Here is a 16,021-nt window from a genome sequence, read left to right on the forward strand (position 1 = left end):
ACACTACGGGTATTCCAAAGATGCTGTTAACAATAATTACATTTTTTAAGGGTTTTTATTTAAAAACAGTTGTTTCCTGCAATCCTTCAATAGCTATCAAATTTCCAGGGAGAATGTAGTGGGAGAATAGTATAGCAACACATCTGGAAATTACCTCTATTATGACATAGCGGCAGGGCTTCCAGAATGTATTGTCATATTTAGTAGTTTGTAAAACTGATTTTTACCCAAACAGCCTAATGATAATGGCAGATGCAGTGACCCTGTAAATAACACCTGCTATGCAGAAGTACACAAAAGGGTAAACCAATTGCACACAGACATACTGTTTACTTCTCTATTTAGCCTATTTAAAAGAGGGTGGTGAGGATTCTTCAAATGGATCATATGCATATGGATGTGTATTCATTGGATGAACATGAGTGTGGGTAACAGTTAGCAGTAGGTACAGGTTTAGAAAATGCTGGATTTGGAGAGATGCAAATTACTCTTAATATACCTAGGGAAAGGTGGAAAATTTTGCCACAATCATATGCAAGTCTGTGATTTTATTTTTAAAATCTTCCTTGTGGTCTTTGAAATTAATGTGGAGTAATTTCCTACTTTCAGATTTGCTGTGAGACTCAATTTTTTTTTCCTCTGTCTATGGCTCTCACACAAATTCCCACAAGAGATTTAGGTACATACTCTACATGTATTACAAATAGTGTATCAGGGAGCAGATCCCTCAGTTAGAGGTTAACATCAGCTCATAAGAATTTATAAAAAAAGGTTTTCAACATTGTTTATTTAGCACAGACTCCCAAATAGTCAATTTTTTAAAAAACTAGTTTTCTCCAGTTAGCATTTCCTAACCCGAGTTGGCTTGGCAATAGGGTGCCAAAGCAAGAGAAAACAAACAGAAACAATCAATAAAGGTGACCCTATATACCGTATCACCTCCTCAGAAGAATGAAAGCATTGTATTGACAAAAATGTAACAAGAAACAGTAGTTAGGTTGTGAATTCTGAATGTGGTATCCTTCAGAATGAAAATTGTGTTGTGTGGTTACATGTTACTTTCCTCAATTGTAACAGAAGAAAATAATTTGCCACTATTCTTTTTTCTAAATAGGCTTTGACTACAAGACTTGTAATGTTTTAGTGGCACTGGAACAGCAGTCACCCGATATTGCCCAGGGTGTTCATCTACACAGGGATGAAGAAGATGTTGGTGCTGGAGATCAGGTAGACATGACATCATATCTAAAACATTAAAGCTGTTTGAATGTAAAGAACTTACCCCAACTCATTGCCCAGTTTTCAAAAACATAGCCCATCTGAAGATTTGCACACATCCATCTTGGGCTAGTCCAGAATAAGAAACATATCTTTATTAAAACAGTCAGAAGTTGTTTGAGGGCAGGCTTTTAACTGGTGTTTGTCATGGTACTCCACAGAAGTCAGGAGAGCTCTGTCAGTTTGTACTAGCTCAGATTGTGTCCTTCAGAAATTAGCAATTTTTTTTTTTGCTTATGTTTTTCGTGTGTTTGTTAAGGAGTTTTAGATTCCTTAGACTATTAATCTTGCAGCCTGGTTTGTTGTGTACAATGGAATAAACAAAAGATCTTTCCACTTTCACAAAGCTCTTGAGATTTTACACAGCAAAAAATTAAGCGATGCTTCAACTGTCTGCAGCATTAGTACAATGAAGGCAAATATGCCAGAGTACTTTTAATTCTTCTTTATTTCCCAGAGGCAGAGATCTGTTTTATTATGGTAGGTGTTCCACATAATTAAGGCTGTCCAATCTGTGTTTCTGTGAGCGAAATAACACACGTAGATAATTACTGTGTGTTCCCAAGAGAAAGATGCTAACATAAAAACTCCATAATCTGACCGATGTCTGTATGAATGAGTTTAACATTTACAGTAGGTATCATTAGTAGTAATATGTAATTTATAACAATGCTGTTGAGAACCATATCAGAGTCCAGGAGCCAAGCTAATATTGTTCAAATAACCCTTGAGGACTAGATTAAAATGTTTTTATGCTGTCACAGGGACATAAAGCTACAGAAGATGAAAAGACACCTGACATTTTTTGGCGCTTTCATGGTCTCCCTTCCTGTTGAATAGCTACCTCGCTTTATTATTTTTATATCACCGCATGTGCTGGGTGAGGAGACAGAAAATGCTACTAACTGCCTAACAGATGAGAATGTGATGCAGGGAATGTGACCGCATAATAGTAGAAGCTGGGACTAGAAGCATGCGGTATTGCAAATCTCGGGCAGGAACCTTAACTGTTGAGTAGTACCTCTTTTAAGCAACATCCAAATTCTATCCCACTGAAATGTCAGATGTGAGCTGCAGTAGAAGTTAGTGGCAGTATTCATACATGAAAGCCTCTGCCTCTACAACCTTTCCAGACCAGGAAGAACACCTTTTGCATGACAGAATAGCCCTGATATTGTTTTGCTCAAACAGATCTTTTCTTGAGGAAACTTTTTTCACAGACACCTCTCAGTCTTTGTCCACATTGCTTGCCCAACATGGAAATTTTCAGGCCCTCAGTAAAAAATTACTGGAATGCGGTTTGTTTCTCATTACACTGTAGCATGTTGGAGCCTGATCCCAGTTTAGGCTTCTTGGACTGTAATGTAAAGAGTAGAAAGTAAACCCGAGGGTACTGTTTACTTTTTGTTTCAGATGAAATCTCCTTGCCTTTAGTTGTAGTGCTTTTTAACAGTAATTGAAGTATCTCTTCTCCTCCTGTAGGGTTTGATGTTTGGCTATGCAACGGACGAGACAGAGGAATGTATGCCTCTAACAATTATTCTTGCTCATAAACTGAATGCCAGGTTAGCAGAGCTGAGGCGCAACGGAGAGCTTCCTTGGCTGAGGCCTGACTCTAAGACACAGGTAAATATTGCTGTCATTCTGGTTTCTCTCTTTTACCAGCAGAGTAGAAATCCAATCATTTATGGATAGTCCAAGTCATTGAAAACTATCACTTTTTACTTTTGCAAAATGTTATATGGTCTTAATGGAAAAAATCAGTGGTGGTTGGAGTATCAGGATTGCTACTGTAAAAGCTACAAGTAGCAGATGAAGAACTTGCAGACTTACAATAGTCTCTTCGACTGTTGGAAAATGGTTAACCTGTATCAGAGTGTTAGATGCATTAGCCATATACGGATGAGGGAACATTAAACCCTTTAGATCTGAATGCTCGGTGCTGGTTGAAAAAGTAACAGGAAATTTGAAGGTTTTATTTGTATTTAGGGCTTTAGACTGGCCTTTTTTGAAGAAGCACTAAGAATGTAAATTTTTGAGGCTTGGCAGTGTAGCTAGGAATCTCAACCAAAAGGTGCATTGTGGACAGTTTCATAGGAAACCAAATTGTCAATATCAACTCTTTTCTTCCTCACCACTGCATAAATGAAGAATAAAGAAGAAGGGTTCATCCCCAGGTGAGCAGTGGTCATTATAATATCAATATTGACAATCTGTTGCAGTTCTTCTATTGGAATAGCATAGCATGAGGTTTGATGTATAAGTAGCTACAATTCATAGTAACAGTGGGTGGCTTTTTCTTCCCCCTTCTCCCTGCTCTATTCAGGTCACTGTGCAGTATATCCAGCAGAATGGAGCAGTCATCCCAGTGCGCGTTCATACCATTGTGATATCTGTACAACATGATGAAACCATTTCGCTGGAGAACATGCGCAAAACCCTGAAGGATCGTGTAATTCAAGCCGTGGTCCCTGCAAAATACTTGGATGAGAGAACTATTTATCACCTTCAGCCTAGTGGACGTTTTGTTATTGGAGGACCTCAGGTTTGTATCATATTATTTTGTTGTTTGTATCAGCTTGTTATTGTCAGTGGGTGTGTGCCTTAACAGAAATGGTCAGCCCATCTGGCACATCAGTCCTAAATTGTGAGAAGCAACCAGCGTATCACTATAAGTTTGTGTGTCATTGGTAGTCTAGACTATGGTCAAATGGATAGCCAAACTTGAGCTGTAACTTCTAGAAAATCAACCTGTGGCAATCATAGCTGCATGCCGAGCAAAAGGCTACACATACGAAATTCTTCAGCTGTGCACTGAACTGCAACCACTAAAAAATGCAAGGCTTTGAGGTGTGACCTAAACTGCACACATTGTAAAATATAGTATAATTACCCGTAAGTCAACCAGCAATACCTTTCCTACTCTTGTGGTGGAACTGTATGGCTTATGTTTGCATGTACAAATGCAGACATGTTGCAGTGTATCTTTGCAGCTTTTAAAGCCTGGGATAAGTTTACTTAGTGTGGGTCAATCTGCCTGTGTATCCATGGCCTTACAGCCACTATCATCACTGGACTTGCACAATTTACGATGTGTTGCAGCAATCAGAAAATTACTGTTTGTTTCCTTGTCTGTTATGTCATGAACTTTCTGAGTACAGCTAAGTGTTATTTTTAATAAAGCAAGCTATGGAAGGCTGTCTTAAATTGCAGCCTCATTCATCTAAGGAAGATGCGTACTTCACTTGGGGATTTTCACCTTATGTTTCCAAGCATAGTGGCCCCTTGAATTCTGGCTGTTCCATAGTCAGTCATTTTGCTGCTATCACTGTTTTCCCAAAAGCAACACCTGCTGGTAGTATAAGGACATCACAACTTATTACAGAAGTGACTTCCACACAATTTATGTGTGCTCTTCAGCCCCTTTAAACGGAAGTGTGCTTTTTTTCTTTTCAGCTGTCCATTTCTCTTCCTCTCACTCACTTTTGCTGTCAAGTCATAAGGGCACACAAGGTGTTCCCACCACACCTGTCTGTGCCATAGTCAGAAATTAAGGGTTGAGTCAAGCAGCAGAAGCGCAGGAGGACAGGGTCTTTTAGGCAAGCTCAGCTATCTGCAATTCAGATTTTCATCTCGCTGTTTTCTTAGCAGAGTGGGACAAACAGTGCCAAAGGTTTTAGTCTGTGTATGTACTCGGTCTTTCTAAGGAAAACCTTGGCTTTCCTCCTGTGTTTGCTATGCAAACATTCCAGCAGCTGAATTTTACTGGCATGATATTGTATAGAAAGGGAATTTCAAACCTGCCCACAGCAGTGGGAACTGAATGTTAAATTAGACTATGTTTCCATTCACACCAGAACACTTAGAATTTATTAAATAAGGGGTCAGATAATTAGTCAGGTAGTGATCAGCTAACCTAGATTGAATGAAAATATCAAATACTTATAAGGAGCAAGCAAGATAGCTGCGCAGGCAGCCAAAAGGTTGTCTGTGTTTCCCTATTTAATGTCTTACAATTTTTGTATATAAGTATCTGTTCTAATGTTTACTTCTCAATTACCTTTAACGGCGTTTACTCCATACCTGTTCTGTATCGTTTGCATAAGAGTGTAAATATTTTGAAGCTGGAAATGTGTTTTTAGCATATACTTGTATGACAGTCTCTGTAGTGATACCGCACCAGAAGTGCTGAGTGCTAGCCTCCACGTAGTGGTGTATAAGGTAGCACTGGCATACCTTAAATTAAAGGGAAAGACTTGATATTCACCCTACTTCAGATTTTGGCCAAAAGAAATGAAAGCCTCATCTATTTGTTTTAACCCAACATAAAGTGTCTCAGTGGTTCATTTATGGCATGTATTTTGGTAGCAATATCCTGTATTTTGTTTGTTTGTGGTAGATGGATTGCATTTAGACTGAGGATCCCATAGTGTTCCCATATTTTTGAAGCAGGCACCGAATGCTCTAGCTTTCTAGGTGTAAAGCTCTTTGGTTGGCTACCAAACACCAGTAAAGTATGGCTTATTTTACGAATCTGACTTTAAAGAGCAGTTATAGCCACTGTAGGAGTTCATTGAGAAGTTAAGTCCTTCAGCTATCCCAGAACAATCCGTAAGTGGCGAACTTACACATGCATAGTCTTCAGAGGGCTGTGTAGTCTTGAGAGTTATAATAAAGTGGATTGTAAAACGGCCTAATTCTTTTACTGAATTAGGGTGACGCTGGTGTTACTGGTAGAAAGATCATTGTGGATACTTACGGTGGCTGGGGAGCCCACGGAGGTGGTGCCTTTTCTGGAAAAGACTATACAAAGGTGGACCGATCAGCAGCATATGCAGCCCGTTGGGTGGCCAAGTCCCTTGTGAAAGCTGGGCTCTGTCGCCGTGTTCTGGTTCAGGTATGTTTTGTTCTGGATGTTGCTTTTCTCCAAAAGATAGGTCATTTTCAGCTTTACCTTGAGCAAATGTCATACAAGGCACTGTACTTGAAGTTGTCTTGCAGTTGGATTGGGGCTGGAGAAAGAAAGACATCAGTGTGCTTGGTTCAAGACCACTGTAATGTGGCTAACAGCCTATCTGCTCCCTGAAGCTGGAATGTGTCACCTAGCTTTCATTTTATCGGCAGGTTTTCCAGACATTTCCTGAGCCCTTAACGCTCTGACACTTACTGTCATGAACATGGGATGACTAGGTAATGAAAAAGAAATTTGTCCAGAGACCTCAGTTTTTTCAAAGGTTTCTCTTTTTTTTTTTTCTTCCCTACAAATACAGATTATACAATTACAGGACAGGAAGCAGAGGCCTTCAGTTTCCTCAGAAGGCTCAGGAATGAGTGCTTTGTTCTCTTGTATTCTCTTGCCCACCAAAGTGCCATACTTTATAATTGCATTGTATTTTTGCTGTAGGTGTCTTATGCCATAGGAGTAGCTCAACCACTGTCCATTTCACTATTCACTTATGGAACTTCACAAAGAACAGAGAAAGAACTCCTGGACATTGTGCACAAAAACTTTGATCTTCGGCCTGGAGTCATTGTCAGGTATGGAAACACATATATACATAAATATCTTCGCGATCACATCTTAGAACTGAGTACTTGCAAAACCATTCGATGTTACAATTTAATAAGTAGCCTCCTAAGCTAGCATTAAAATGTTCTATGCACTACAAAAGAGACTTTTTGTCAGACTTTGGAGTTGATAGTTTTTATGGATCCATCAGTGTGCCATATTTTTAAGGGTGACATTTGTTTTCCAGTTTCACATGCTTTCAGCCTTTGGCCTTATATAGTCTACGCAATTGAAATGAATAATTTTTTTATCCCAAGAATTTAAACCTTGCTGTTAAAAAGAAATATGTGTTGTTTTATGAAAGGAAATAGAGATACTTCTTTTCCATTAAAACTCATAATTTTTGTAGCCCTAAAGTACTTAATGTTTAAGTTTTGTTGTCAGTTTTATAATTCATATTTGAGCATGTTTACCGGTGTGTTTGCATCTCCAGAAATGCCTCCTAGATGAAGGGCGTGAAATGGGTATCAACATCAGGATTTTATTGTTAAATACCACGATTATCATAATGTGAAGAATTTTCTTTTCTTTTTTAATATTCACAGGGATTTAGACCTAAAAAAGCCCATTTACCAGAAAACTGCATGTTATGGTCACTTTGGAAGAAACGAGTTCTCATGGGAAGTGCCTAAAAAACTTGTATTTTGACACTTGCTCTCTCTGTTTAAAAACACCAAGGAAGAGAAGTCCACTAATATGAGGATGCTCCCAAAATTGAAATCTGACAGCTTTGTATTCAAGGAATGGAATTTTAGATTTTAAATGGAGAGAAAGAAAAGGATATTTTCTTGGAAATTGATTTTTTTTTTAACCCTCAGTGTCTTTCATTATCTAAGCTATCAAAGACAGAGTCCTTTTAATCAGCATAAGACAACAAAATGTTGTTTACTTGTTATTGCTGCTCTGTTGGTTCTTTTGATAAAGGCAAAATGTGACTCAGGTACTCAAACCAATGGCTGAGCCTCAAACTTTTTGTGGGCAAAGGAAAGGATGACTTTCCCAACTCTGACTAAGGGTCAGCAGATCTCTTGCTTCTAATTAGACAATGGAAAATTCTGGGGTCCAATTTCCTTACTGGAGTTAGCATTGCATGCAACTGGGGGTTGCTTTGATGGGAGAAGGCTGGATATCACATAACAGTGTCTCGGCCTCGTCTGTAGAAGATGTTAACATATATATAATATTTAAATACTCCTCACTGGGTATTTGCTGTTACTGTTGTGTTTCAATTACCTGTGTTTTTGAAACATGTGTTCTCCTATAAAGCAATCATACAATAAAATGCTCTTTCCTACCATTTATACCTCCTTTGGTCTATGTTTTTAATGTTACACTATAATGGTTGGCTCCACATAGCCTCTTTTACCCCTGTAAGGGTGTTGTTTAGTAACAAAAATGAATTATAGTATGTTTTGGAGTTGTGATACAAAGTCATTTTTCACTACATGTGATAACTGTGTAGTCCTTCTGATTAATAGAAACTTGGTGAAAACGTATTTGATTTTTAATTCATATGTTTGCACTTGACAGTATTCTCTCCCTTAGTTTTTACTCCCAAATGTTAGGTTATGGTTATTGTATCGATTACCAGGTTTTATGTGATTTAGATATAAAATAATGTGATAGAAATAATTGCAAAAACATTGGAAAAAAAGTAGATTGTGAGGTTAAAATTTGGACCACTGCCCTGTCCAGCAGTCTCTCACTGAAGAACTAGCCACTAGATGGCCGTGTGTCCCCCTACAGCAGAGGAAGTCTTTGCAGAAGCTATGTCCCCGTTTCGTGCCCATGCTTGGCTGCACCGTCCTGGTACCAGCACACTCACTCCTGCTGGAGATGGCGATGCCTCGCCTCTTACCAGCTTTGGATAAGCAGTGTATATGGTGGGTTAGTTAGGTGACTTAACCCTAGCTTTATGGTTTAAGCAGTGCTTCTGGTAGTGCCTCTACGCTGAAGTCCTGCCACCCCACATTTCTCTCCATATTCAATGTCTTTGTATAGTGGCACCAACACAGACGTTGAGGTGGAGAATGCCTGGCTGATGAGCAATAAAGAAAAGCTGCCATTTTCTTCTGTCAGTCTGTCACAAACATAACTTCGTTCGATCAAGTCAGAAGCTTTTCCACTTTAGTAATTATACTATTGAGCTATATGAACTGTGAGTAGAGCAGAACAAGTAATAGGTTTTTGTGTAGCATCTGATCTCCTTGGGACTTAGAACAGAAATTGGACCTGTGGACACATATTGGCAGAAAAATATGTTAAGGTACAGCTGCACCTTATTGCAAAATTTTCCCACGGACTATTTTCTGGCTGCATATTGTTCGTCATGCAAGGAAAAAGATTGCTGTGTGTGTCAGCCTCAGAAATATAAATTGTTTGGGTCCAGGTCTGAGTGATCTGCCTAGAAACGTAAACTGTGGCCTTCAGCATTAAAAAGTTGTTTTGCTAATGAACTTTTACCTATCAGTAATGTATACAGGACTAAGTATATGGGACTTTTTACTAGGTAATGAGGGCGTCCCTATTAATGCTGCCATAGAACTATTTTGTGGAAGCGTGTTACGGTCCAACTTACAACCCTGTATCAAGACTTGCCTGACATGAGAGGAAAACCTGTCTTTGTCAGGACAATGGTGGCCCTGCTGTTGGCTTCGCTGGGCCAGGATCTCCTGGTCATAGTGGGTTATACTACAACTAGCAGAAGCAAGCAAACAAACACAGGAAGACACCAGAAAGAGTGCTGTATAAATAAATGTGTTGTGTAACATGACATGAAAGCTGAACATCCCTGTCTCAACAAAAAGAAACACCTGCAGACAAAATGAACAGGTCTACTCTGACAGTAACAAGAACAAGCATTAAAGAACTTGGTGCATTTCTTAAATGTGTGTGCATTCCCAGGATAGGTGACGCAAAGCATGAAACCTGTGAACTGTAGGTTCAATATATGCTGTAGGAGTCCCAAGAACAGAATCCTTGCTGGGGGCTGGGATGTGTGAGCGGGCTGGCCTGGTGGCCCCGCAAGGCCAGGCAGTGGGGTGATGGTGCAGGTGAGAGGCCGCTGGGTTAAAGGTGTGACACCAGAACTTGCATTTTACAAATGGGGTCAGGCAGATCTCCAGCATGTGAGCAGTGTGCAGATACCCAGTTAACCCACTACTAAAGGATAGAAATGATCACAGTTGTGTGGCAATTTTGCTAGCTATTCAGCTTGTCCTATGACTAGATATGTGTGCGAAATTCATGGGTCCCTTAAAAAGTACAAACTACAAATGGACATACCATGGTACTGATGATAGGATATGTGCAGGGAGTAGGTTCATGTTCTCAGGACTTTTTTTCTTCTTCTTTTTTTTTTTTTTTTTTCCTGCCAGAGGTGATGCTTTGTTTAATTTTTAGGTAATAACCTAGAAACAGGAAAACATAACTTGCCCTCTTTACTAAGTAGCTGAACTCTGGATGTTACAGGATAGTAGTGTGCATCCCCTGGGTCCAAATATACGTGGCCATTATCTGTTGTTCTGAGCTTTCTCTTGGAGACTGAGATACAGGTTTGGGCCCTTTCGGCCTACTGATGTTGTCTATATGAATGTGCACATGTGTACATCAGACAATCACAGATGGATAGAGTGAGAGAGAAGGAGAGCGAGAGCAAGAGCATGCAAGAGAGTGCATACAGTAAACCTGTTTGCAATACAACAGTAATCTGAACATTTCCCAGTGGGCCTGGCAGCAGCCACAGGGAAGCCAGCGCACCTCAGCCATAAGGAGCACCTCCCCTTGGCCTCCCCAGCTTCCTCTGGCAGACTGTCCAGTGGCTTCCCAGCAAGTTAGGCAATACCTGCGTCCCCCATCCCATCGTAGTGTCCTATCACAGCACTGCCTGGTGCCCGGCGTGGTGCAAACTGGCTGCCCAGCCAAACGCAGCCCCGTACCTGGCACCAGCACTTCAGCTTCTAGGCTCCACAAACAACGGGTAGCCGGGCCCTGATCTCCCGCAGCGAAAATGCGGTTTGGCTCCTGCCTGCTCTGGCGAACGCTGCTTTTTGTAAGTGTAGCAGAGTTTCTTACAGGTAAGATAATACTAGTCTTAAGTATGAATTGGAATTACTTAGAAAATGACTATCATCTAAACGAAACGAGGCATCCCACTTGGGAATCCAGGCCTGGGTAGCCACACATAGGTGATAACATTGTAAACTGTTAAGGGTAAATTGATCTGTGTAGGGTTTATTCACATTTGAGCCCTGATTGCCTCAGATATACAAGGTAGCACTAGCACTGCAGCACAGTGGCACAATTCCCATAAAGAAGTACTACTGGTTTTTGAGCTTTGGGGTTTGTGTGTGTGTGCCAGAGGGGATCATTAACCAACTATGTACATGCTTCTCTCTTTGTCTTCTAGTTTTTTCTGGAATGGGAGTTTTTGCCATTCCAAGTGACTGCAAAAGTGCAACCATAGATGACATGAATAAGTGTCTTGAGGTAAGAGGCTGGCTGTACTGTCCAAACCTGGAGAGGTAGCACACACCTTCTGCTGGTGGTGGGAACAGCAGGGCCCTGCCGGGATGAGTGTGGGGAACAGGGCCCTGCCGGGAACAGGGCAGAGTGGGACGTAAGCATGCTTGCTTTGGCACTCCTGGCCTGCTTTGTACATGGTGGGAGGGGAGGGAGAATACAGGCATTTGACATGCTGTGTCTTTGACCCTGTTACTGCTAGTTGAAAGCCTTATAGATGTGTTTTACAGTTCTGCTTTGCTCCACGTATACAGAAATGCTTGCACACAAACAGCCATCTCTTTTACCTCACATGTATAAAGTTTTCAACTCCACCTTCAAATGTAACAGTAAATATTTTAAATATCAGCAAAGCTAGGTAACTGAAAGCCTCTGCTTTATGACTTTTTGCCCCTATCTTCTATGGACTACGTATACCATAAGGGAGAGACCAAGCAGCAGCCCTTGAATGTGGTAGGAAAGGTATTTATTTGCCACATATATGTGATTGATGTCCGTCGCTTTTACCAATGTCTCTTAAAGCCTCAAGACTAAGAACCAGAGTTACCTGTTGCTGATGAGTGCCTCAGCATCTGGTAGTGAGAACTGCACTGTATCTTTTTCCTGTGTCCGAGTTCAAAGTAAATGGAATCTGTCATAGTGATGGCAGACACTTGTGTTTTGGTTGTGGAGGTTACCGCAGTTTTTAACTATCCACAGATGCGTGTGGGCATATACATATGGAGAGGAAATAATATATGCATATCCATGTAGAGCAACTGCTAGATAAAAATACAGAAACATCTTTGTTTACACACAGTCACAAATACCTACATTTACACACATGCACACACAGAGAAAGTCTGTGAGATGCCAGCATTCTCAGACAAGAATGGCCAACCAACATTTTATACAGAAAGAAGCCACATTCAGCCATTTACAGGTATATATTTTCACACACAGAAGAAAAACATCCATAGCAGTCCTCTCTTTCAAGCCCAGTGTAATGGAAAAAACTTTCTCCCTATTTACCTAAAGCAGGTCCCAGGCTTTTCCTCCTCAACTTATCATTTTTTCTTCCCTATGTCCATAGAAATATTCAGAATGCTTCCCTGAAATGGTCAAAAAAGGTGGACAAGATTCCCTCAATTACCTCATCTGGGTGCTGCAAGAAAATCTTGATCTTCTGCGACCTATTCAAGACAAATGTGAGGCCCCTGTTCCTCTTTGTTGGGCGTTGAACGAAGCAGCAGTAGAGAAGCCACAAGATTATTTTTTTTGACCTGCAATCAGGTCAAAATGAGCTAAGTGCCTGCACTTCCTGAGGGACCAAAAAAAAAAAAAAAAAAAAAAAAAAAAAGTTAAAAAAAAAATCTCAAGAGGAAGCCAGCAAGTAAGGTTGCTCAGCCACCGCTCTGGCAGAGGGCTGGGAGGCATGGCAGTGTCTGTGCACAGCCTAGTTGAGCTGCTGAGCTGCCTCGCAGTGGTAGTGGGGCCTTGGGGTGGGCTTTTTAGTCATATTTTCCCAAGAAATACTTGGATAGCTTTACCCACAGCAGTATTGAATGTCACTGCTGAAATGAATGGCACTTTGATTCACTTGTTAGGCATAACCGGGGCTCCCAGGGACTTTGATGTCACAGTGACAAGTGATGGGAAAATCGGGGGTTGCAAAAAGGAAAAAAAAATAGGGCTTTAAGCAAACAAAAATGCTTACTTTGCCAAAGTCAGGTAGAGGGGAAGTTGCTACCCAGCAAAGGTCATGCAGATATAGGTTGCATGGAAGAGACTCATTTTCACTTGATTGTGTTTTTCCTCTTTTTTTTTCCTTACTCCACCTGAAAGTTTGCAAGCATTCACCCCAATGCCCACAGCCTCTGGCCCCTAAGAACGGTGGGCTGGTGTGTGTCACCATCGACAGTGTTGAGTACTGCAAACCCATGTGCAACAAGGTAATAGTCACAGGTCACTGCTAGTAGGTTGCTGGCTTTATTCATTGTTTTAAGTGTTTATTGTGTAATGATGTAGGATTTGTCTCGGTATGCCTTTTCTGTCCTAACAGGACAGGGAGAGGGTGTAGTGTTCGTATTGATCTTCACTGGCTGAGTGTTTCTTCATTTACTGTTACTGTGAAGTATCCTAAGACACACCTGTTTTTCCCATCCTGGTTTCCCAAGGGTTACGACTTCCAGTTCCTCAGAAGAAGCAGGCTGTATGAAACCTGTGGCAACATCACTGGGTTTTCCTGGACGACTCAGATGGCTGGGGGGCAAGCACTGGCTGTTTGCGAGCGTGAGTAGTTCTCAAACATGTGGGCAGAGGGATGGAGGATCAGCCTGTTGTGTTGTGAAAAGGGAGGCAAGAGAAACAGCCTTGGCACACGGGAGACTGCTAGGGCTGACGCTGGGTCACAAAGGGCTGTGCCAGAAAGCAAGGTAGTTCTAGAACAACCACAAATGCCTGTGCTGATGAGCATTGGTACTTCAGGTTGACCTAGCAAATAGGACCGGTATGCCTGAGGGTTGTGGGACGGTGCCCTTTTTTTAACTGAAAGCATTTATCGTCTTGACACAAAACCTACACTGCCCAGTGGCCGTGTGACCAGCTGGACTGGCAGTGGCAGCACACAGCTGCAGTTTCTCTTGCAAGTGTACCCAAAGAGCCTCAGTTAAATTGGACAGCACCTGCAGTATTCACTGTAAGTGCACACAAAAAAAAAACAGCAGCTGTCCCCCAGCCAGGAAGACTACCATTTCACATGGCAGCCCAAGGGTTTGAAGAATGCTCCCATTGCTTCCAGCAAGCAGTCTGTGACCATCTGAATCTGTCATTATGTGCCAAATGTAAAAATAAATTTGCATGCAGATACACAAATACACGAACCTCTCTCTCCCCTGTGGTTAATGGAAAATACTAGACCGTCGACTGTGTCTGTAGCTCGAGCAGTTGTGTTTCCCTAGGCATAACAAAGCTATCATTCAGTCACTTTTATGCCAGATTGAAAACTTCAGTCTGGGAAATGGGAATCCTGGAGCTTGTGTAGAGATTGGGACAAATGTGCCTGGATTTAGATTTGTAATTCAGCAGCTTCTGTTGTTGTTGGCTTTGATCTTTTCAGCCTCGGAGACGGCCGTGAGTGGAGCCGAGTCTGCCTATTTCCCTGCCAACAGCAGCTGCCTGCACACATTAGCCTTCTCAGAGCCTGAGCAGCTGAACATTTTCCTCAAAGAACTTGCAGAGCAAGGCGTAGATATCTCCAACCATGACAAGCAGGCGGACTGTCTAATGTGTGGTTACTAGCACCGAGGATGGCAGGCCCGAAACAACGTGTGCCACCAACCAAGCGGCTGTCTACGGTCAGACGTGGGTATTTTGATGACAGAAGCTGAGCAGTGAAATCCCTGCCAAGACCTGCAAACATACGGCCTGCATTTCATTGGAAGGGTAGCAATCATAGTCACCATTTGACCTCAGCTCTTGGGTAGAGGCTACATAGCCTAAAAGTAGCTCACAGTGGGGGCGCCGCAAAGAAAGAAGTTCACTTTTTGAAGCCTTGAATTTGTCTATCCAGAATTATAAAAGAATTTCAGTTGCCTAATGGTTGTGGTCATTAAACACAGTAATTGTTTTCAGAAATCACTGTCTGGCAAGGTCCATCTTTATGGAAAAAAAGGCTGTAGAGTGAAGTACTTTCACCATTGCCAATCAATCACTGGTGTTGCTCTGGTGACCATTGAAGCAGTGGAAGTCACAACAGCTGTGCCTGTAGGGTAACTCTGTATTCACACACCTGTGTACTTGGGGGTAAAATCAGACCTTGCATACAGGTGCTCAGGGCACTGTGGGTCACATGAGCTGCAAACCCAAAGCTTTGCAGTTTGTTGGGGGACAGGTCAAATGGTTCTCACTTTGTATTTAAGAACCTACGGATGTCCCACAGAAGTACATACCCTTAGGTAGAGTGCAGTGCAAGTCTAGGACTCCAAAAGTGCCCTGTGTGCTTGCTGTAACGAGATAAAGAAGCCAAAAAAGTGTGGCATTTCAAGCCAGCACAAAATGTGAGAAATGGGAGTGGCCTGAACTGATGAGCATTGATTGCTATACACTACCTTATAATTTCATCATATCTTCCTAGGCAGATGTTGTGGTTTCTGAAAGCTGTGGCCTAACTTCAGAGGAGGAATAAAAAAGCAGATGAGGTCTGGCTGGTAATATGGTTGGGACAGGCTGTATAGAGGGTAGAGCTCTAGGGCTGTGGACTGAGTGCAGGGCTGACTGGCTACGATGCTCTGGTGTCAGCACAGTAGTGCCGGGGCAGCTCCTGGCGCTAGCCCAAGATTACCGCAGCCTCCGACTAGTCACCCTCCACAGTATCCCCCCTCTTGATGAACAAAGATCCAAGTGATGTTGTGTTGTCATTGAATCTTTCCAGGAAATAGGAAACCTCTTGTACCTTCTCCTATCCCCTTGCTTCTATGAGCTCTCCCTCTCTTACACCGCCTTGTATACCCCCTGTGCTCACGTTTACACTGGAAACCCGAAGCCAGAGAGTAGGAAGCAGAAAGAGCAGCAAACGTTGGTTGTTGGCTGTCTGGCATGTAGGGTGAGTGAAGGCCAAGACAACACAGCACTGGCAATCCAGTGTATTTGTGGAGCTGTTGCTACGGAGCAGAC

At 41.9% G+C, this 16,021-nt stretch overlaps 1 protein-coding gene across 3 annotated transcripts in view; it reads left to right on the forward strand.

Annotated features, from left to right (window-relative positions):
- MAT1A (methionine adenosyltransferase 1A) overlaps positions 1-8,148 on the forward strand; it is a 35,243-nt gene extending 27,095 nt beyond the window's left edge. For all 3 annotated transcript variants that reach the window (XM_032191449.1, XM_032191450.1, XM_032191448.1), the window contains 6 exons: positions 1,115-1,227; positions 2,761-2,904; positions 3,605-3,823; positions 5,993-6,175; positions 6,683-6,816; positions 7,393-8,148. In XM_032191449.1, the coding sequence (XP_032047340.1) occupies positions 1,115-1,227; positions 2,761-2,904; positions 3,605-3,823; positions 5,993-6,175; positions 6,683-6,816; positions 7,393-7,495 (896 nt within the window). In that variant the 3' untranslated portion in view covers positions 7,496-8,148. The remainder of the gene's footprint in view (positions 1-1,114; positions 1,228-2,760; positions 2,905-3,604; positions 3,824-5,992; positions 6,176-6,682; positions 6,817-7,392) is intronic.
- Positions 8,149-16,021: the final 7,873 nt, after the last annotated feature.

Source organism: Aythya fuligula, chromosome 7, assembly GCF_009819795.1.
Source record: "Aythya fuligula isolate bAytFul2 chromosome 7, bAytFul2.pri, whole genome shotgun sequence".
Lineage (NCBI taxonomy): Eukaryota > Metazoa > Chordata > Aves > Anseriformes > Anatidae > Aythya > Aythya fuligula.